This window comes from Anas platyrhynchos, chromosome 15, assembly GCF_047663525.1.
Source record: "Anas platyrhynchos isolate ZD024472 breed Pekin duck chromosome 15, IASCAAS_PekinDuck_T2T, whole genome shotgun sequence".
Lineage (NCBI taxonomy): Eukaryota > Metazoa > Chordata > Aves > Anseriformes > Anatidae > Anas > Anas platyrhynchos.
This window is the reverse complement of record NC_092601.1, coordinates 15038082-15061953: the sequence shown is the minus strand read 5'-3', so window position 1 is coordinate 15061953 and position 23872 is coordinate 15038082. Positions and strand designations below refer to the sequence as shown.

Here is a 23872-nt window from a genome sequence, read left to right as displayed (position 1 = left end):
GATTTGTGAGCAAAAAGGAAAACAAGGTGATGCATCTGATAGTGCTCTGCCTATCAGCAAAAAATCCCTTCCCGTGGTGCTTCTGCCTCGGTTCTGCCTGTGTTTATCGGTGGAGAGGCCGAGGGGCACCTCAGCGTCTTGTTCCTCTGAGCTCAGCACGTGCCTGGTGTCAGCAGCGGGGACAGAGCGACCTGCCAGCTTGGGGTACTCCGCAGGATGTGTTTGCCGTGTTTCTGTGGCAGGGGAAATCGTCAGCTCCAGGACTGGTGGGTTTTAATCAGGCCTTTCCTTTTCCTGTTTGCACTCTGCTCCATTTTCCTATTAAATGGTGATTGCACATTGTTGAAGAAGGCAGTCAAGTGTAAATTTCATTTTTTGCTTCAGCTAATGTTGCTGTTAGAGGTGGCTTTGCACATCTGTGAATGTTCCCTAAAGGAAGAGGAGGAAAATCAATAGCTGAAATGTTTTTTTAAAAAAAAAAAAAGTGGTAGAGGAAACTGCCTGTTCTGATATGGAAACTTTCTGGTTTCATCTGCTTATTGGTGCTTATCATCATTCCAGTTTTTGTTCTGAGTTTACTTGGAGTAGACAGAAATCTTTGTTTTTTCTTTTGTAAATTCAGAGGTGGAAAGCAGTGGAAAACCCCTTCTGAATAAAGGGATCCAAGTGGGGAAGTAGTCTGCCTATGTGGGTTATTTGGATTCTTCCATGAGTAAATGAGAGTGAGTGGGTTCACTTTTGGGGTGAAGGCTTCCTAAACTTCTCTTGTGTGTCCTGCAAATTCGGTGTCGTTGTGCTGGGAATTCAACATAAGGAACAGAGCACGTGGAAAAGCAGGTGCTAAGGTGTGCTAGTGCACTGCCAGTGCAACATCACTCTCTGTGGTTGTTTCTAGCTCCTCCCTTCTCTGTAGCATTGCAGAAAAAAATATGTACCGCTTCCTTCAGTGTGCTTTTACTTTGAGCAGTGCTTTTAAAGAAGGGGAAAGCACCAGGTATGCTTCATCCTCCCTTCTCTGGTTGCCCTGAGAGCACATCCCTCTCTGCCTCGGGAGATCCCATTATCCAGAGGGACTTCTGTAGCTTCCTGACGGCAGCATTGCTTCTAATCCAGCACTCTAATTTCAGTAGCAATTGTTGATTTATTTTTTTGTGTATATTTCACTGCTGGCTCAACTCCTTTTATTATTACCTCTTCATTTGCCCTGAAGTCTTTGAGCTTCTCTTTTCTGAGATTCTTCACTTTTTGTCTTTTTTCTTCCTTGCTTTAAATACAAGTCCTGGTTAGTTTTTGGATGTGTTATAGCTGCAGCACCCCCATCTGCCTTTTAAGCTGTAAACCAAGTAAGGACAAAAAGTCTGTATTTATTTTCCTTGTTCTTTCCATCGTCTTTTATATTCATTTATTATCCTGTCTTTTAAATGAAAGGTGTTCTGTGCAGCTACTCTGCCCTCTGTCTTATAAAATTTATCTGATACTTCAGGCTATAAAAAATCTAGTTGTAATCTGGTTTGGGATTTTCTTTTGAGATTTGTTATCTGTGTACTACCAGTGAAAACAATGTTGAAACAATTTAATTTGTAGGGGATTTTTGTTCATTTCTATGCAGTAGTTCCTGCAGCTAGACAGAGTATCTGTTTAGTGAAGCATTGTCTGACCCTTTACAATGTAGACATGTGTCTTTATTGCCTCAACTTCCTTTGCATGCGCTCTTGTTACCGTCTTCTTGTATTCAGGATAATTTACTAGTCTCTCTAATGTTATCTATCTGGCTGACATATGGTAACTAGAGAGAAACAAATGGAATTTGCTGTCTTAAACACAATCACGATGAACGGTGATTGAGCTTTGGGATAACATGCTGTAGGATGCTGCAGAAGTTCAAAGAGTAAAATCATTACAGGAAGAAAAATATATCTGGGGCTATTTGCAAAGGTATCAACCACATTTGATTCAGAACGTGTCTGAGCTGTAAGTTGCTAGTGACTGGGAGAACGTTCTGCAGAAGTTTTGCTGTCTCTGTGCTGCTCATGTACTTAGAATCATAGAATCATAGAATATCCTGAGTTGGAAGGGACCCTTAAGGATCATCAAGTCCAACTCTTGACACCGCACAGGTCTACCCAAAAGTTCAGACCATGTGACTAAGCGCACAGTACTTTTCCAAAGCCATCTATCTACTTGGCTGCCAATGAAGACGGAGTGCTGGGCCGGATGAAATTTGGTTTGACCCAGTGAGACTGTTGTGACTAGTGTTTTGGAGGAACAGAGGCAGTCCGTAGAAATGGAATCCTCCTGCATTCATTGCAAAAGGCAGTTGTATATAAATGTTAATAATAATGTAGATGGGTGTTGAGGAAATCCATCTTCTGCATGACAAGACAGTTAAGCAAGTTTCTGTACACCAGGAGTATTCAAATAAATTGCAAATTATCGACGGAACAAATTCACCCTACATCAGAACCTGCTGGGTTTTAATCTCTAAGTCACCTCGCCATTCACGATATGAATGTGGGTTTAATTCACTAACTCTTTTAAATATGTCATTCTTCACGAAGAAACCTTGACACTCAAAGGCTTTGCACATGTTAAAATTTCATGGAACATCTTCGATTAAAATGAAGCTTTTGGAGCTGACACTGTTTATATGCAAAGAATGGTTATCATCATAAAAATCCCAGGAGGGGAGCAGAAAAATGCAATAAAATTTCACACTGTTTAATGTTCATCACCCTCGGGTATCTAGTAGATTTCCACTAACTAAATGCGAATGTGAATTCCATTTGCTTTAGCAGCTGAATCTGCTTTATCAGCCAACTTGCTTGTGCTGCTGCCCATGGAGAGCCTGTTATGAGCATCTTCTTCTGAAATGCATTCATATTTGTTCAGATTTCTCTCTTTACTTAACTGAACTGCATTTCTTTAAAGTGGTTTACTTCCAGTGACATGACTGAACATCTTCTGTTGGTTCATTTGATCAGTTCTTGGCTGCCTTCCCTCCTTATCTCTGGACTGAAGTTGCTTTGTGGACGCTCTGTAAGGAAGCACAAGTGTAGTTCTTGGCTCTGCATTTCCTTCTCATCCCCACTTGATTGTTAAATGAGAACCATGTATTGCAATATCTAATATATTGCTCAGGCTCATAAAGTTAACATCTTCCATCTGATAAGGTATGCTAAAAGTACCTGCCATCCTTGACCACATATCACTGGAAGTGCTCAGGTTTTCAGAAAGCTACAGATTTTTATTTTTGGCTTTGTGGTCATTGTTCAACATCCACCCCCCTCTTCTGTGTCTTGGAGTCCTGTGGCAGATTTCCCTTTGCAAAGACATCTGCCAAGTGTGCCGTCATACCAGGACAGGCAGAAGATAAAGGTACTTCTCCTGAAGGTAACGCTGTGTCCTCTGCTCTCTGGCACCTCCTGTTTGCTTCCCCTTTGGAAATCATTGGCACCACGTGTTGCCTCTAGCATGGCTCCCTCTGTAGCAGCAGGGAATAGCCAATTTCATCAGAACTAACTGGTTTTGTCTCTCATTTCTCTTTTGTTATCTGAAATTAAGGTGATTTTTTTCCCTCTGAGCTGGCTGTAAGCAGCTCAGACCTTTTTTTTTTGTTGTTGTTGTACTCTTGCACTGGGGCTACTGATACTGAGAGAAAACTTTTGCTCTTTCTTCTGACAGTTCTTTTATGACAATTTTTGGGCTTTCGGGAGGTGTGGATTTTTCCCCTCTTTTACAGAGAGGGATATTTGAGTGCTGAATGTTTTGTTGAGAACACTTGGTTTTTTTTTTTTTTTTTGCATCTTCTGTGTGTCCAGAGGCAACCACGTAGACCTGAGTGCTACGATTTTTTGCACGTTTATCATATAAACCTCTCAGATAAGAAGCATTGTGACTTTCTTATTATATACAGTATTGTACAGATAAGTAACAGAGGTGCACAGGAGGTTAAATGAATTGCCCGAGGTTGAGCTGAAAGCCTGAGGCTCAGTGAGGCTTTGAACTGAGATCTGCTGAATCCCAGACAAGAGCCCTAGCCTCTTCATTTTCCTTCCTGCATGTATTGTTGCTAGGATTAATTTGTAATTATATCTACAAACGCAAAATATTCCAGTATCCAAACACAAAAGAGTTGTTTTAACAATTTTAAATGCAATTTACCTTAAAGGACTAGACAACCCCTAATAAATATTTTCAAAGTATTATGAAAAGTAGAAGATAAATTGCTGTTCTGTCTTAAGTCCGTCTTCGGGCTAAGGATGTCCCTGTTTGTAACTGTGCACATTCAGCCAGTCACCTGGGAGATTTCTGTGTTCAGTTCAGATTTGCTGAGGCTGGAGGTGACCATTTTGCAGTGACCTCTCTCCCATGGTGACTGTTGTGCAAGCCTATTAAATCCACTCAATTCTTCCTTGGTCCAAGTGTGTGATTGTTTTTCTAATGTGGGCTAGCCTGCTAACACTGTTGGTATTCCGAAGTGATATTCTCATTAAAGTGTTTTTCTTTTTAAGTAATATTTTAAAAAGGATACCCTTCTGTGCAAAGTGGAAACTCTGGTATTAATTGCTTGTCTCTTGAAGCACAGGCCAACACGTAGTTGCACTGCTGGACCGTAGAAACCTATAGGTCAGTGCCTCAGTGTGTGCATAAGAAGTGGCTTCTCACGGAGATACATGCAGATTGCCTATGATGTTTTTTTTAAATGTGCTCTCCAATTACTTCATTTGAATTCTTTGGCCAAATTTTCAGTATTTGTTGCAAGCGACTTCTGTGAAAACTAGTGTCGGAGTGGAGGAGAGAGGCTGGAGGAATTTTTCATCTGAAGAAAAGAAGTGCAGGGAGACTGCAAGCCTGTGCAGCAGAGCTTGTATAGCGTGGAAATGGAAACTCATTAGTGGAGATTTCATTAGAGCTCATATCTTCACAGCAGAGTCAGTCAAATATGAAATACAAGTTTGTGGAAGTCCAGACGTCCCTGGTTCTGGCACTCATGCAAATACGCTGCTGCGCTGCCTCTCCTGGACTTCCAGTGCCATGCAAGATGACGGCAGTCGCTGCTCCGAGACCTGTGTGCAGTTTGTTGAATGCCACAGCAGCCGTTCTGTAATCGAGTGGTAAACTGGGAAAACTCTCTAGGAGGGTAATAACGCTTTGCTCTTTTGAGAGTTAAATGACTGTAATGCTTCTGGTTGAGCTATGTAAAAGAGGTTTGTACATAGTGTTACTGTCTTTTATGGGAGCATTTAATAATCTTTGTAAAATGGCACAAGCTTTCACAGTGAAAAGGCTGAGATATTTGAAAGTTTGTCTCCTTCCACCTAGATCAATGGTGTAATAAGTTTTACTTTGTCTTCTGGAGAATGTTTCCTCTGTGCAAATGAAATTGCTCTGCAAGAGAGTTGGATAGCGATATCCCATTACAAGATTGCAGAAATGGAGACTTGGGATCATGAAAGAAGGTATCTGGGACTGTGTTAATGAGAATACTGTTTCTTAAAGCAAGTCACCTGTGCTGGTGTTTGGAATTTGGGACATTTGGATAAGAAACGGTGGATACATATGTGGTCTCTTTTTAGGCAGAATTAGATACCTTTCTTATTACTTTTATCTAGAGTACAAAATTCTTCAGCCTTTGTTCAGTCTGGGGAACTTCAAAGCTGTCATTGTCTGGAGTAGGATTTATAACTGAGGTTTGTTTTTTTTAAGACGTACCTGCTAGCTGGTCCGTCATTATCATGGCTGTATTTGGATCCTAATGCCTGTGCACCTTAGCTTCTGTGCCTGGAAGTAATGTGTTCCACGATGTTGAAAGGGAAAGAAAGTAGTGTCATAATGTTTCTGAAAGAAGAGATTCTCCTTGAAAAATGAAATGGGAAACTTGAGAATGTGAAGCTTTCAGCCTTTCATTATAGGGTGCCTTTTTGTCTCGTTTTAATGGGGCTGCATTGCCTGCTGGTTTTGACCATTAGAAATATAAAAAGAGACTTCTTGAATATGTGTGTTGTAGATTTTTATTTCAAGCCTGGTTCTGTGTTCAGTTGGAAAGTATGAATATCATTTTTTAAAGTGCTAAGTGTTGTTTTTCATCCGTTTCTCACAGATTAGATATGGCAGGGCAAGGATCTGAAAGTTTTTCAACTTTCAATCTCTTCAAATTTTTTCATGTAAAAAAAACAGGAAGAAAGGGGCAAACTGTACCAAGCTTAGAGAGTTTTGACATTAGGACACAGCTAATTTGGGTCAGGAATCTTGGTTTTATCCTAGCGCTTGCAGACCACAACAGCACTACTTAACTGCAGACTGAGTGGTGGCTTCCTTGGCTGACTGACAGCTGAGACCAAGATGCTCATGTGAGAGCAGCACCTTACCCAGCACTTGTTTTTTCCTCCCAGAAATTCTCTTTTTACTTTTCTGTATTGGTAAAGAAAGAAGATTAGCCTTGTCCCTGCCAGGTCTGGTGAAGTCCTTAGTCATGAACTGCAGAGCTTTGAGGCCCATGTCTGCCAGCTTATCTGCTTGGGAAGGGCATCGTCTGTTTTCAGCAAGAAGTTGCCATGTGTGGAGGGCTCCAACACAGCCAGGGAGACCGTGAGAGTAGCAGCCTTGCTACTAGCCAGGCAAGAAACAAGGTATGGGGACTACAGCTATGAACCAAAGTACATTGCCCCCTTTCAAACCAATTTTTCCACAGCTGAATAATTTCACACTGGTCAGACTCAAAGGGTCACTAATTCTTTTAATTGCTGTTGTTCAGAGGTGGTTTTAGAAGCATCTTCCCTGTTTAGCATACTGCTAGCATACTTTGCTTTTCAGGCTTAATGTGTCTTGAATGGAAGCAAAGCAAAATGCTTATATTATTTTCTTTGCGCACACGTCCGTGGATGAATGCTATCAGCAGGGCTCTGCATGGGGAAGGTGATGTTTAACTAAGTGCTATTTCAGGCTCACGGGGAAGACAGGATTTAAAATATACATTTCTTCTTATCCAAGCTGTGCCATTAACCATGAATGTCATACTTCCCAATACATTATGTGGCTGTGCACACAGTCTTTGGGTTAGAGAATGTGATGTGTGGGTGAGCTAAGGGAAATGCTGCGCTTGGTCAGCCAGCAGCCCTCTGTCCCTGGGTGTGCTTTCTTGTTTGACAGATCAGTTTTGTCAAAGTGTAAAATACCCACTAAGCTGCCTTTTCATTTCGGAATGGGCAGTGATGAGAGAGCTGAAAAGAAGGAGCTGCCATGTATGAAAACCAGCTGGCCTCGAGAACTCCTCTCCCACCACATGCCCTGTGTTTTGTAGTAGTTTTCCTTTCCCAGTCCTTGGCTTGGGGAATACATTTGGGGGAATAATCAGAACAGAGGGTGGAAGCTACCCAGTTCTAGTCTTGATTCTAGGCACAAACCAGTTTCAGGACAGCTGGCTGTTTCCACTGAAATTATCCATTACAAAATAATTTACATCTCTCTGGTTAATTATCGCCACTATCCACAGCAAACACACAAAATGAATAGAAAATTTTCACTCTTGTTTTTGAATCGTATCTGCAGGCTGCATAAAATGGGACAGATTACATGTTTGTCAGGTGACCCTCCCAAGCACGAGCTCTGAATAGATTTAAAATACTTGAAGAATCGACGTGGCTGGATGAGAAATGTCAGAGCCTCCTGTGTACCGGTTGGGGCTGAAACTTCATCGGAATTGTTCAGAAGAAAGGCAAGTCCCCCGCACGTCTGCCGTGCGCAACACAAAAAAGAGTGGAAAAAGCCTACTTGAGATATATGACCTTTGCTTGAAGATCAGAATATAAACTAAGCCGCTCAGCTGTTCTTTAGAAGCAGACTAAGCTTTATATTAACAGAGTCACAGTTTATGGGGCCCAGAGGAGAGCAAGCAGGAAGCTCAGAACCTCCCTTTACAAATAAATAAGGTGTTCCTAAAGGCAAGACATTTACAGCTATTACAATCTCATATTTATTTGTAGTCTGCTTTTCCTTTCACTTACACTTAGATCTACTGCTATGCTATTGTATGCAATCATTAGCTGGTTTACCTTATTTTTGGGAGGCATTGGGTTTTCAGATCGATTTCTAAAAACGCAGAGCTACCAGCAGAGCGTTGTAGTTGATCACACTCCGATATCTCAGAATCTTTTTGTTTAATCGATACAAGCTAAATCTAGTACAAAACCGCACTAATTTTGTCTAACAAAACTATCTGGCGTGCAAGTTTGGCTCTTGTAAGCTTCTCAGAAATCCCGATTTTGCCTGTTGAGGTCAGAGCTCTGCCACACGCAGCTTCATTAAGTTGTCCCATGTAGGATTTCTGTTGGCCACTCGCTTAGGAAGACAGTGAGAATAACCACAATTAGTTGATGTCAAATTGATCTTGGTTTTCAGGATTCAGCGGGGAGTCTCACGAAGGCAAGTGAAGATTGTTCGGGTAGCTGTATGGATCAGCTTATTTCTCTCTTTGGGGCTCCCTCCTGGCTTCAAAGAGTTGTCTTGGGATGTCAGTGAAACAGATATTTTTAATTAGCTTCATATAAAAAGGTTTGATGCTATTCAGTTTGACTGCTTATGATACTTTCGGAGTGGAATTAAAAAAAAAAAGTGGAATAAATATTGGAAATATTTTCATAGTCAGCGTTGTTGCTGTCCCTGTTGGTAGTTTTCACGGAGTGGATGTCTGAATTGCCAGCACTTTTCCCAAGGAATAAAATGTATTTTCAAAAAACAACAGAAAAACAGAATGTGAGAGTGCCAACCTAGGCTGTAAAAGCTTTAAAATAAATCTGTGTCCCATGTTTAAATAAATGTTGGAGGCTTGGCTAAATTTTACTTCATTTTTGGGCAAAACTGAAGTAATTTCTCTTACGTGCCTTAAGTTAAAGCAGTAACACTTTGTTATGGCTTTGGAGTAAGTGCTGATGGCTAAAGTAAGCAAGTAGTGCTTGTGTGTGCTGGGTTTAGAGAGGTGAGATTCTTAATAACCAGAGAAAAATTAGTTAAATTTTGACGTGTACGAAATTTTCACAGAGTACCAGTATTTCACAAGATACTCTTTTCTTTTAGTCTGTCTAAAAGCTAGGTGTTTTATCATGCCTTCAGTCCCAGTTGTTAAGTATACATGACAGCTTCACTTGAGTCCCACATGTCATGTGGCTAACCTGGAAAAGAATACATTTTTAGGTTCAGAAATGTTAATTTATTTCAGTTTAATACTTTAATTCAGCCTTAATAAAACACTGTGAGGAGCCAGCAGACAAAATCTCTTTGCTCAGCGTTTGTACTGTTGATGATGGTGGCAGAAAGCAAAACGCAAGTTTCTCATATGATTTAATTATATCAACTGGTCCTGGTAAGCTTTGCAAAATTCACTGTGCTGTGGTTAACAGTTATGATTTGAAAGTAGAGTGCAATGTAAGTGTTGGATTGTACCTGCATTCTCTTTGATTTTAGTGCAATTAATTTTATCCTATGTACAGCACCACAGATGGATGAAACAAATTATTTCACAAATCCAGTTAAGAAAACTGAACTTCTGAAACTGCTGTTTTATTCTGTAAACACTGCTGGTGACATATGAACATTAAATGTGTGGTTTTTGTCCAAAGGAATCATTTAATAACATACAATCAATAGAAACATTTCTGTACCTTTTATAAAATGATGAAAAATGTTTGTTTCATTAGACTTTAATTGATATAAAATGTTGGAACGCCAAGATCCTGAAAACTGAGAGTATGAACACACTTGGAATTAGTAATTATAGTGGTCTAGATTTAGAGAAAAATATCAGAAGAACACTGATGAAATCAAGTAGGTTAGGCTTTGAAGTGAGCTTTAATGCAGTAAAAATACTTCTGTATGAAGTTTAACAGGTAATTAATTACAAGCTTATGGATTTTTAAATCATTCTCAGGTTGTAAAATGTTATCAGTAACTAATAGTTGGAGTTGTGAAATCAATAATCTCTAAATGGATTCGTGAATTCAATTGAAATTGATTGACTTTGTTTGATGGAAGTGATTCCAGATAGAGTTTTCAATTTATGTTCTTCTTTTTCTCTCTACGCAGTCTTTCCAAAAATTAGTAGGATAGAGTAACTCCCCACGTCTTGTCATGATCACTCCTCTGAAAATGAGATCTGGGCGCATATATGTAAGAATTATTTGAACAACCAGTGTCTGAGGTCACAAGTCCCAGTTTTTACAGACCGGCACCTCTTTCCTTCCTTTGTTGTCTCTCCAAATATTCAGATTTTCAGAAGATTTTCCTGATCTCTGTTCACATAGTCATCTTCTCCCATAGGAGTGCCAAAGCACAGATACGAGTCCTTGAAGCAACTGAATGAAGACGATGATTTACCACAAGAAAAATGCCCTGGGACATGAATTGCTTTAATTAAAACCTTCCGGCACAAGTTAGAAGTTTCAAAGTACATCCCATGCAAATAGCATAGCAGTTTCTTACCCCTTTTTAATGTTGAGTTTGATGTGTGTTACAGATGAGCAGATCTGTTTTGCAGTAGTTATATACCTGCCACATAAATTTGTATTTTTATATTTTCAGATTGCTGTACAGATGTTAGGGAGCCTGCTTATGCACGGGAGTCAGATTGCCATATGTAGCGTTCTGTGCATAAAAGCAATGATTGGAGGCTAAACACTGTTAAACTGACCATTAAAAACAAGTGATTGTACAATAACTTTGAAAGTGGCAGTCCCTCTCATGCATTGCAAGAATGAACAGGTTTCTCTGAGACCTCTGGTGATTATATGCAGAGGAAAAGCCCCAGCAGAGGTATCAGTATCTTAAAATAAAAAAATCCTGTTGCCTGCTAATTTTACAACACCATGTATGATAAAACAGGACACCTATTTTTTTTTTTTTTAATGAGCATCGATAAATACTTTATCCATGTATGTGTTGTATTTCAGTGTAGGAATTTTCAGAGTCTTCCCTAGCAGTGAGACACCAAGCTCTCATTTGAGAGTTTCCACTCGGCATCCCGCTGTTAGCTGTGGCTCCTTGTCGTGCCTCCAGCTCCACTGGAGAGCAAAGTATCGCTCCCCATCCCATCTCCCCCCGCTAATTTTTCTCAAGGCATGTTGCCTGATACCCAACCTTAGGAATAATGAGAGAAGTGATTCATTATTAATAAGTTAACTAGACTGTATAGGGCTTGACTTCTTCTGTCTGCCTCAGTGAGTTTGATGTGCTCTTTCCTTCCAGAGAAAAAGGGAAAAGTAAATTCTGCACAGAATCGCCTTGGGCTTCTCTTTATAAAACGTATGCTTCTGCTTAAGTGGGCTGATGGTAGGTTGGAAGCATTTCATTGCTGCTGATGGCAAAGTGATACTTCATAGTTCGCTGGAGATTCCCAAAGTCCGCGAGTCCTCTGCGGACTCTGCGAGTCCTAGCAAACCTCGTGGTTTGCTAGATGAGCATCAAGAGTAGGAAAAAAAATAAATTGTCATTATTAACACCCAGGGAAAGTACACTTGTATGTCGCCAGCGTATTCCCAGGCCCGTTAGTGTCCTACATATTCTCTTTGTTCCTTTCCTGTCTCAAAACTCTTAGGTTATCCTCTGTTGCCACAGAATCTTTCAATTGCCTTTCTTTGGACATCTGGTGGTTTTAATTGTGTGGTGGACCTCAGACAAGAATATTCTGCCCAGTTACATTTCTGGCTACTGGTGTGGCAGAAAGTATTATTAGCAGCTATTGTTGCGTTTTCAAGCTGCCATTCATCGAAGACCGTTAATGAGCTATGTAGTGATTAATTTCTTTCTCAGCAGCTTCAGCAGGGATTGATGTGAGCAAAGTCACAAAAACCAGCTAGATGTCCCAAAATAGGAGTCCTGGTATCTTGCCGTGTCCCGCTGGCAGCAGGCCCTCCTGGCTGTTGTGTTTCAGTCTTGCCTGGGGGTGTGATTTAGGTAGAAGTAGGTGGCTGTACTTAATTTTAATTGTGCCTGCCCTGCTTGTGATGGATTGGAGGCATTTTGTTGCTGGTGGTGAAGCGATGCTTCACCGGGGACTCCTGAACTCCGTGAGGCTGCTTGAGGTGACGGTTGTGTCTGTCCTGCGCATAGATAAGGTCATGGTTTATGGCGGTAACATAGCTGGTCTTTTCCCTCTTGATTTAGGTCACTAGCTCGCAGGTTCTCCTCCAGCCTTGTGACTGATGGAACATGGTGTTTCTCTCGCTGCTGGTGAGAAAGGGGTGTTTGCATAGGAGATTTGCTCAGTACCTTGCTGTGCTGTGTAAGCAAAGAATCCTTCTATCAATTCGTACAAGAACTAACCCTGCCTTTTTAAAGGTCACTTCTGTCTCAGTCAGCTTTTAAAGTTCAAGAGGAAATAAACTGCTTAGAGTTGGCATTTTTCAAGTCAAGTGTCAACTTTCCAAGCCCCCAAGCCAGGGAATGTGGAGGAAGGAGAGATTAATAAGTGAGCTGCTTGCTTGTTACAGTGATTGTGCAGAAACATCCCTTTTTTCTTTCTTCTTTATGAGGCTTTGGAGTGAAATGGAACTTTGTTGAAATATCTCATTTTCTCCTTTTCACTTTGCAATGCAGAAGTATCCAAAGCTCTTTAGAAGTGCTTCTTTTCTTCTTAGTCCACTGACAGCAAGCAGCGAGTTTGTCAGCTCCGGTGAAGTAGGACACAAGGAACATTTTATGACAATGCCGATACCTCCAAGCTCCTTTAACCACAGAATCTTATTATCCACCGAGAATAAAATGCACTTTTGGAAAGTAGCTGAAGGGTGAAGTCTCCAAGCAGGTGCTTGCCCTTAACTGCATTGACGCCTTTGCCCATGCAGGAGATGGGGGATCGATAAGGAAATAAACAGGAAGAATAGGCTGTATTAATCAGGTACGATGGAGGCAGCGGGGGAGATGATAATGGAAGACAGTTGGCAATCGAAGGGCATGCTGAGCACAGACAAGCTACTGGCTGCCAAAGTGCCTGTATTGGATGTGGGAGGCGCAGGCTGCGGTGGTACCGGTGCCGCTAATTGTGGTGGGCAGCTGCAGGGAGAGCGAGCCGCGCGTCCTGCCCCGTGTGGTGCAGAGCTCTGGCCGTGGCAGCTTCATCCTTGTGGATCAGTTTTGCTGGGCTGTGTGTGGGCACGAGGCAGGTTTTCTGGCTTCTGCGTTCATGCCCAGTCCATGATGTGGATGAGCCTAAAAACGCCGCCTTTCCTTCATAATGGTGTTTGCCAAAATAAACACAGCAGCAACGTTATCTTTTTTTGCTTTGCTTTCAAAAAAAAACATCCCCCCCAAAGACAACAACAACAACAAAACCAAACAAAAACAACTAGAAAACCAACAACAAAAAACACAGTAAGTACTATTTTTTAAAGTGATAGAATGACATCTAACTGCAAAATAACCTTCTTGTTCTGGCTGGTGCAGTTACGAATTAGTGTAGGAATGCTCTGTCTGCCCATCAAATCATGAAAAATGGTGCTGATGGTGTGTGAAGGGCTGCATTTCCAAATAGTTTAAAAAAAAAAAAAAAGAATAATTTTCTGTTCTTCTCTACATGCAGGTGGACACTTGATGCAGAATCGCACATGGTGCTATTTTTTATTCTCTTTGGGTTTTTATGTAGTTTGTGTTTGGTTTCTCTAGATATGTGTTTCTTAAAAGAAGAGTTCTTGGAAAAATTTGGATCTTTGAAACTTTTCCTTGGTGGTCCTGCTTGCTGTTGTCCCCTGAGATCTCAGGAAGGGAGTGCTGTGTGTCTGTTAGCCTGAGAGAGTAACGTGGTGGCCGAGCTGGAGCTGGTGGCTGTGTCCTGCAGTGGCCTTTGGTCTGTAACGTGGTGTGACAGAAATAAAGCAGTTCTCTACAGATTGCCCTATCATTTCCAATGGCTGAGAAAGCCTGAACACAATTATGATAGACAGATACAGCCTTAATTCCTTGGTACGAGGAGCTTTTTGGCAATTCTTGAATACTCTTTTGAATGGGAAGCCTGTGGCAGCACACACTGATCAGGTGGACTGCTTGCTGCCATTGCCAAGAGCTGGCAAACTGCATCTGTGAGAAAAGATTTATTTTTTTTTCTTTCAGCTACTAATTTATAGTTTGGAAATTGAATATGACTCATGTATGAAAGAGATGAGATGACTGCATAGTCACCCAGGAAAATTCAATAAAAAAAAAGTGTACCAGAGTAAAATTTCAGCTAGATGAGATGTGCTGGTGTGCATTCAAAGTAAACAAACCCTCCCCCCACCTCTCTTCCCCAAATTTGCAATTAGAACAAAGATCCGCCTGAACCGGTGCCAAAAGCTTTGAGAAAGTCAAATAAAAGAGCAAATGTAGAGTGATACTTCTCACATTTTTCCACAGTTTGAAGTCTGAGGATTTCTTGAGCCAAAGGTGATACCTTTTAGTGGCTAATAGCCCGTGATGAATTTGCCTCCATTAATTTGTTTAGCTCTTCTATTGAAAGAGGCAGCGAACAATAGCTCCTCATTCACCTCCTGCCACTCATGATTTTGCAGACTCATGATTGTTTTCATTCTTCTCAGACAGCTGTAGCAGAATATAGTGCAGCTAAATATCTGATTTTCTGCATCAAATCAGTTTTTCCTAGTTGTGGAGTACCGGACAGATACCGGCTGACAGCGGCGTGAGGGTTTGGGCAGTGTTTATCAGGGCAGGTCTCCACTGTTCCCTGGGAAGTGGAGGGCGCAGAAAGGGTTCCAGTAGGGTGAAGTGAGTTTTAAAAGGCGAGGAGGGGAACAAGAATGGTTGTGGAGTTAGAAATCTGTGCCCCGATTATTGTGGGCTGGGAACTTGGGGAGCAAGCAGAGCAGAAATAACCCCAGTGTGCCTGGAGTTTCTGGAGATAAGCGTGTGATAATTTTGCTACAGAGCGACTGCTGTGAAGGTGGGGCGAAGGCTGTGCTTCTTCCACATCCCAGGAGAGAGCGAAACGAGCACTGAGTCAACCACAGTGCCCCCCAAAGTCTCATGCCACAGGAAACTGAGGCATCTTAGCACCGGGCTGTGCTCATGCAAGGCAAATTACTGGCTCTTGTGTGATTTCGGCAGTGATGTTGGGCTTGGAAAGGAAGAGGTGAGGCCTGTGGCCTTCAAGATACACGGACCAAGTGCTCCAGATGTGGATGCCATGGTGTGAGCCCATACAAACCCTGCTGATGCACAAGGCTTCCTTCTGCATCTTAATGCAATGTAAAGCCTCTGGGTTGAAAGCACCATTGAGTGCTTCGTACCCATGCTCAGATGTGTTCATCACAGCACTCAGAAGGTGAATTATGGTGCTGCACTGGTGAGGGCAGAAACTTTACATGCTGTACCTGCTGAACCCACACTGGACTACCCACTCTTCCCTATAATGGCTTCACCCCCAAAATATTGAGCCTTTTATGCTCATCTAATGATTTTGCAACATGAAACTTCTGCATAAAGCCTATCTACTTGTCCACCTGACTGGTTTCTGTATGAAACATTCATTGCAAAGAGATTGCGTAGCATGTGGCATTGTTTTATTAAACGCTTAAAAATATTGATGCAGGAGAATTGATGTAGCTGAGCTCTAAATGTAGTTGTTCTGACAGTTCTTCTTTCCACAGTGACAGCTTTATTCCTGTTTAAAGGTGCGTCGAGCTAATTTGGGGGAAGGAAATTAGAGGGAAGTAGGTCTCTGTGCCCTGCAGATCGGTTGTAAGTGTCAGCAGTCTAGTGGAAGATTCAAATAGTGCTCTGCATTTCTGGGTGGTAATAGGGCAAAAAAACACCCAAAGAATGTTTTAGCAATAAGGCTGGCAGAACTTGATGACTAAATGGGAAATGGCTGCCTGCAAGGCAACAGCAGGGCTGCGAGGTGAAGCTCTCGGAGGTTGGAGGTGTCGGGATTAGTCGCCTGGCACATCCCTAGTCTAGCTTCCTGTGAACATGCCATGCAGGATTCCTGTTGCACTTGGCAGGGATGGCAGGGATTATGTCGACTTAATGAGCAAATATTTGTGAATTTCTACAGGAAAAAAATACTTTTTTTTTTTTTTTAAGTTATTTCTTATGTTAGCTCTGCTATAGCAGATGCAAACCGAGGAGGAACTCTGGGCTTATTCTGTGGATGCCATTCCGGAGTATTTAGAAATTGTCCTTTAAAACACTTAGCTTTACCCAAGACTTCGTGCTATGAGTAGCTGCTCTTGATTTCAGCAGTGTTGTCAGTGCCCAGCACTCGAGCTCAGCATTAAAAGCAACCTAATGACTAAGCCAAGGACTACCTCTGAAAAGCTCCCTGTACCAGCCAGGAGCTCTGGCGTAGGCGAGGACTGGAACCATTTCTTTTTGGGAGACTTTTTGGTTGCCTTCATGTGAGACCATTCTCTTTAAGCAATTTCTGTGCTTCGTTAATCTTCCAAATTCTGCAGGAAATGAGGCAGAGATCCTGCTGAGAACAGACGCCGTTAGCAGAGGATCCTGGTTTGTTTTGAGAGCCTGGTAGAAAAGATCACACATTACCACGTCACGTTGTTTCTACCCAAGTGGTGCTTGGAAGAGTCATGATTACAGGTCAGGTTATTTGGTCATAGCGTTTTTAAGACCTTTGCAGGCTCAGTATGCTCCCAATACACTTTTTCTATTTAGTAATTAGCAGGTCTTCTTACAGAGCTATGCTTAATGTAGCTTGTATCATGCTAGACTGCTTTGATGTAAGTTGAGTCAAAGCAGGTGGGAGGCAGAAAAGAGACGAAGTTAAATTGGTGCGGGCGAGAAGGAAAGGCCAAGAGCAGCGGTCTGTCGGAGCAGTCCTTGCAGATAGCTAAGTGGTTTGTCAGCCCTTCCTCTCCTTTTATCTGCTCTGGTGTCCGTGGGTAAGTGCTGGGAGTAATACTTAATTCTTTTGGTTTGTTTGTTGTCAACGAGTATCTGTTATGAATTCCCTCGTGAGTCCCCGTGAAAACCTGACAGGTTTTGATCACGTAACACGGACAGGTTGTCACTGACACCAGCTTGCTGCTGAAATACTGAGCTGTAGCTTTGGATTTTTTGGAGACTTATGGTGGAGGTCCACCACTGAATTGCTCTGCGAGAAATATTTTAGACAATTTTGCTTCTGTAAATTTATTCAGGTATTTAAAACTCCTGTGTATGGAAAAAAGTGTGTCTGAACAGTAATATACTATGCTCATTTCACTGGAGTGCAGTAATGCACACTGGAAATGAGGTCTCATTGGGAAAGGTCATTTGAAACAGATCTTCACGAAGAACCTTCACGAAGCTGCAAATGAGTCACGAGTCTGCGAGGTCTCACTTGTTATATTGCAATGGAGAGTTTAATGTTTAGTTTTTCTCATCTAAGCGCTTTGATCCTCTTTATTTTATTAGGATAAGCTATTATCTAACTGTCAAGAGCCTAGAATTTCAGCATATTTGTTTGCTGACAAGTTGGTTCAGCACGACTGTTCTCCTACTCACTTCATTCCCTACTTCAAGCAAATTTTCCTTTTTTTCACTCCTCGTTATTAATCCTTTTCCTTTATCCTTTACAGCTCCTCAGCTCTCATGCTGCCTATTCCCAGATGACTTTTCCGCTCTCATGATAAGTGTTGGTTTGAATGTGTAGCAGAAATCTGAAATATTCTTAGTTACTCTCGGTGTTTATGCCACCAGTTGTCTGTGCTGTGTTGCTGTGCTTCGCACCAGAGCTGTAGGGTCAGGCCCGTGACTTGACAGCTTGCTGGGAGGGAGAATGCTTACCAAATTTAGAGCTCTTAGAGGAGAATTTTTACAATGCACATAATACTGAATTGGATCGAGAAGATAACTGTGCCATGCATTCGTCTCACTTTTGACAGTGCAACAAATTGAAATCCTTCAGACAGTTCCATCTGGGGGTGAGCAGGGTTGGTGGGGAAGCACAGATACAGATCTGTATAGTGAGGGAGAAGCAGAAAAAGACTAGCACAAAAAATGTGAGAAGTTTTGACTTTTTCATCATATTTAGGCACGGATACGAGTTCCTCCAGCCCACAAGTGTGTGATTATAGATCGGTAACTGATGGGGCCAACTGCATTATTCATTATGGTTCAGATTGAAATGAAATCATGGAGGGCAATTTTCTATCTCACACTTCAAGGTCAGATGAGAGTATTTATTATTCCCTCTCTGTTTATCTGTGGATGCAAATTGAATTTGGTGATTCAAATTGATGAAATGTTAGAAATATAAAACTCATCAGAGCTGACACGGAGAGAAATTACTGGGTAGAGCTGGCCAGTGACTTCACCATCCCATGTACAGGCCTCTCCTTTGATTAGTAATTATTTCAGTCTTTGGGTTTTCTCATTCCCAGTTTTGTTTCAGTTGTTGTGATTTTTGTTTTCAAAGAAAAAAGTGTAATAACACTTCGAAGCATTTAGAATTTGAATTAGATGATGTAAATAAAACCAGCTGCGGAGAGGATGCTTGGATCCTGGCTGGAGAAAAGGTTTTCTTTCAAAATTCTTCCTTGGTGTTTTTGTTTGTCAGGAGAGGGAGGAAAAACAAACAGTTCCCTTTCTCCAGTATTTTGCTTCTTTTCATTCCGGGTGCTTCAGGGACTGCGCTGGATGCTCACAGCTGGCGTGGGGCCTGACGGGAAGGGATCGGGCATTGCCATCCTTTAGTGCTGAAGCTCTGTGCGTTTCCCCGTTGGCGGGTGGCCCACGGGCTGACCTTCATCACCAGTCAGAGCCATCACGACAGCAAAAAGTCGAACCTGCAAAGGGACCAAATGAGCACGGCTCTCCTATTGAAATAATTGGAATGGAGCTATTCTGTTCACCATACACTACAACACATTTTAAACAAGTTAATGAACGTCTTTGCTCAGTTTGATGTATCAGTCTGTTGTCATAAGGCATTGTCATCGCATGTTTCCACCTCTCCGCAGTATTGGAAAGGCGCTTTTTAGACTTGTAAGGTGGGGATTATTCTTATCTCAGAGTGGGAGTGGAAAATCCTTATCAGTGAGTGCTCTTTAAAAACAGGCAGTCCTCTGTAATTGCCAAATGCCACATGCAAACTTATGGTGCAGAGACGGATGATGCGCGTTGGGCAGGCTGTCTGCTGTGCTAATAATTGTACAGGACTCTTGTTTTTAACTCCTGCTTTTTTAATTTCTTCCACTTTGTTAAGGATGCTTAGTATGTGCTTCTCTACCGAGCACTGCAAATAAAGGAGTAAGTTGGGGTCAGGATGCAAATGTTTCCAATTTGTTGTTGATTTGGAACAAGAGCGATGAGGATTTAGACATAGCAGAAGCCCTTAATAGGTTTGTGTACATAAGCTGTTACAGATCACTTGTGCATTCAACTCTGTTTGAGTTTTGCTGCAGCCACTTTTACAGAAGATGGCAATGTTATCAAGTTACAAGGCATACGACAAGCAGTGTGGCTTCAGTGGTTTTAAAATATCAGTAAAAGTTTTACTCACCAAATAAATGTCTTTAATAGAAGCTTCGGCGTTATGGACACTCCAGGTTTAGAGGCTTAGAAGAAGGACTCTGATGCCTGGAGTTATCTCACTCTTGAAAGATTTGACTTTCCAGAACTCAGTGATGTATGTATGTGACAAACTATTCATTTTTCAAATTAAAATCAAAACAAGCCAGAGAAGTCTCTTATTTATTGTTAAATTAAGACATTGCTTTCATTCTCATCTAGCTGGTGGCTGTAGAAAGCACGTTTATTAGCGTGACAGTAAATCTCACGCTGCGTGCTTGATTAAATACCTGCTAGGCTGGAGCCACCCCGGCCTCTGCACTTTGGCGATGTTCCTGTGGCTGGCTCCGGTGGGCTGTTGCAGTCAGCAAAGCTGGCTCTGTGCTGAGAGCAAGGAGAGGGTGCCTGGTGTGAGTTTCTTTCAGTAAATCCTACCTCCTGTCACTCAATTAAGGCACCTGGATCACTGCCGGGACATAAAATTTGTCTTATTTCTGTTCTTTTAACTGTTCACTTTGAAGGAACTGAATTTCGGTGCCTGGTATTTATACCCCTGCTTAGGGAGTAAAGTTAAATACTGCCTCAATGGCAAAACATTGTGTACCAATGAAGCTCCAAACATCTGGCTGCTTCTTACCCGTTTCATCTGACTTTATTATCCATTCAGTATGATTCAGGACTTCCCTGTATGTAGAGCAGCATCATGACGTATGGACCATTTATTTTTGAATGCTTTTTGATTTATGGAAGCCCAATGAGGGTGAGATGTATAAAGGTCTTGGAGAAAGCACGAAATCCAAGAGCAAGTTTGCAAATGTTAGCTGAAGACTTGGGAAAAACAGATGTCAGAAACAAAGCTGTTTTTTTCTACTGACTTCTCTATGGACTCTGTTCCATGTAGTATTTTCTGTAACAGTATTTCATATGGCTATAAAGAAGACACAGTTAAAGCTTTGAATGAAATATAGTTCATGTGTTAACTTCCCCTAAAGGTGTTAATATTTTGTACCATTGCTCCTTCTGAATGTGGTAGCCCCCTAGCAGCTAACAGCAGGATCAGTGCCTCGGTTCCCACTCGTGCACATCGCAGCCATAGTGCAGGGCGAGCAGGGGATGGATCCAGCTGCCTCAGCGTATTCTGATGGGACTGAGAAAGAAAGCAGAGTAAGATGTCAAAAGAATTTATTTTAACAAAAGCTAAAACCTTTACTTTTAAGCTGAAATATTTGTACCACTAAAACCGTCTCTTCTTACTGTTTTTTCTTGTTTGCCTGCCTTAAATTTGTTGGTTGGCAACTCTGTTTGGTATTGAGAGCTGTCCCTGTCTTTCCAGCAATGTTTTACAATGGGTTAATTTTTCCTTTTTCATGTAAGATGAAAAAATGTTTACTTTGCTGAACCCCAAATTTCTTTTCTTTGTGTATTTATGCCTTCACGTTGGTTCTTAAAACACGGAGAGGAGAACTAAAAAGGAAAACAAGATTTTTATTCACCTCCCTAAGTTTCCAGTGCAGTGTGTATCTTTATGCGTGCTGTCTGTCGATGCATTGCGAAGGATGCAAGTTGTCAAGGCTCAGGAACGGGTGTAGTTTTCTTCCTCCAAATGTCTTCCACAAAACAATTTCCCTTGCTCCTTTTTGCCTCATTAGCTCGTGCACTAACCTTTTTATTTTGGACCGTGTCATGAAGATGTTGATAGTTGCAGTACGCTTCTTTTTGCTGTTATGGATGTGCAATAGCACTGTCACTGCTCTCCCTCTGCGCTTCCTCAATGTTCTTCCCACCCGTGCTCTGTTTCTCAGCGTGTTCCCTTTGATGCGATTCTCGTTTCTGACAGTTGTCCCTGCTGTGTGCAAATGTCTCATCTTTTCCTGAGCTGCAACATGACCCAGACAGTGGTGCTCCTCTAATTGTCTCTGGGCTGCTGTGGACTTCTGGTTTTCCTCCCAGGTTGACGTACAGACGGCTTCTGGCGTTCTGTTTGCTTCTACTGCTACTTTTTGGGTATCTGTGAGGTGGTAAGTTGGTTACCGAAAGAGCAGAACAATTAAAATAATGTTCCTTGGATCACGGAGGAGGAGCTGTGAGCTGCTCTTGTAATTTTTCTCAAAGCAAATTACTAAAATGTCTCTTACAGCTTCAGCGTTTGCTGTCTGCCGTCATTGTTCTCTGTCTTTCAAAGAACATTCTGGAAAATGAAGTTTTATCATTTAGATTACATTAAAGTAGATTACAGAAGAGAAGAGCAAAATATGAAGAGCCTCAAGAGCTCAGAACAGAAAGATGTTGGCATCTTATTCACTGGCATGTGGAACAAGGAGCATTAATAGGCTGATAAAGAGAAATGACTTTTTCTCTTTAAGGCTTAAAAGGTTTACTTTGAACTTGCAACGAATTTTAAAAATGCCAGTTCCCCAAGCTTATGTCGAATGGAGAACTTTGGGCTTATTTTATTTTTTTTAAATGTTTGGTTTGAGTGAACATTTACTTTTGATAAGCCATAGATGTCATCAGTGTGGAAGATGAATGCCCATTTCTAACTTGAATGGCATTGGCTCCTGGATTCCTACTTTCAAATCCTGTTTTTTGTCACTAAGGAATATAACTTTCTTTTTGTTTTCTTTTTCTTCTTTTTTTCTTCCCTTTCTTTCTTTTGTTTCTTTTTTTTTTTTTTTAATTCTATCTTTTATAGAGATGGTTTATGTTGTATTTGGTGCAGTTTCTGCTGGAAGAATTATCAATCTGTCCTAAGAGGGGAAGAAAGGATCTCAGTAATTTGCTTTGGCGTGGTGTGGAGAGTTGTAAGGAAGTTGAATTTCACACTTATTATATCAAGGAAACCTTTGGTAACAGAGTCAGTTCAGAGAGTTTAAGTATTGTCACTGCTTTTATAGACATCTCTGGCATTTAAATTTTATCTACATTAACATCACGTTTGAGCTGAGGCTGAAATACAGAAGATGTTTTTTTTTTCCATGTGCCATGCAATGGCTGAGGAAATTGCCCGTTTGTCTCCCTTTGCTGAGCTTTTCTCGTGTATTAAAACAATCATCTTCCAAGCTAGTTCGAGAAGAACGTGCCTGAACGCCTGTGCTATCTGTAAGATGTGAATTTCAAATATTATTCATTATTTTGAGAAGGAAACCTAACATATATCTCACTTTTTCTGAATGTCAGCTCAGTCATAATCCATCAGTTCACTCAGCATTTATAGAAATAGGTCACAGTATTGGGAGATTAGGAAAAAAAGGTTTCTCCGTTGTCCTATCAAAATGTTTTGCAATAATCAAATGCGAGATTCTATCTGCTCTGTAATATTTAATCTTATGTTTGCATTTTATCTTCTGTTTTGACTAAGCAGCACTGTTTCTTTGATAGAGCGAATAATATTTGCAGTATGGTTTCTGCGGCTTGATTCAATTTGTTGTAACAGTTGGTGGGGTTTTGTGCTTATATTTACCCTATGCATAAAAAAATAATATTGCTGAATAAGCTCTAGTGGGTCTTGGCAGTGGTTGGAGTTACCTGCACCCACGCAGCCTTTCTGCCCTGTATTGGACACCGACCTGTTGCAAACTCAGCAGGCTGGCCCGTGTGCTTGGGCTGATTCAGTCTAAAGTCTGGCTTAGAACCAGATCCCAAGGAAAGGGGGTGAGTGTTTTAAGCTTAGGGTTTGGGGAAGCACAGTGTGATGAATCTTTGTTATATCTTCAGGTGTCACCCGAGTTGTGTCTGCCTGCTGGAACTTAGGGTCGGCCAGAATTGCCCCTGAAGCATTGTTTCAGGTGTAGGATGCTGTGCTGTACTTGAATTCTAGGAATTTTTTTAATAAAGATTAATTTCGTATATGTCAAGAATTGGTTATTTTAGCCAGTGGAACTTTTGCATTGTTGAATAAGAAAAGGTTTCATCTTGCTATTGAGTATCCACAAGAATGAAGTGGAGATGTTTGCTGAGGCTGTGATGGATGAGGGAGCACCCAGTGCACGGCTGCTTCATGTTCCGTCTCCAGAGATAATGTTCTTGGGCACAGGTTCCCTTTTGAACTGATCAATTACACCAGAACCAAGGACGTAATGGGGCCCAGGTAATTAAATTATCCATTTTCAAATGCAGATTTCATCTTGTTGAACTTTCCCACCAGAATACAACAAGGAAGAGTCAATTTCACAGTCCCTGGTTGTTAAATTGGTCTCTGAATGTTTCCAAATTGAACTGGAGTTTTAAACAGTTTTGTCACTCACCTTGTGGTTTAAAAAGCGTTTTTGTCTTCAAGGAGAAGGATGCTGAGGCTGGGGAATAGCTGCTGGGGGAACCTGGAGAATTCCTCCATAAATTTCCCAAGTACAACTTGGTGACCTGGCAATGCAGGATGTACTTTAAA

At 41.4% G+C, this 23872-nt stretch overlaps 1 protein-coding gene across 5 annotated transcripts in view; it reads left to right on the top strand.

Moving 5' to 3' along the window:
* Positions 1-23872, top strand: part of MAD1L1 (mitotic arrest deficient 1 like 1) — a 347495-nt gene that overhangs the window by 77552 nt on the left and 246071 nt on the right. The window contains exon 1 of one of the 5 annotated variants that reach the window (XM_072023907.1): positions 202-266. The exons of the other annotated variants lie outside the window; for them this stretch is intronic. Within the exon in view, the coding sequence (XP_071880008.1) occupies positions 217-266 (50 nt within the window). The 5' untranslated portion in view covers positions 202-216. Of the gene's footprint in view, positions 1-201; positions 267-23872 lie in introns of those variants that run through there. 5 annotated transcript variants of the gene reach the window in all.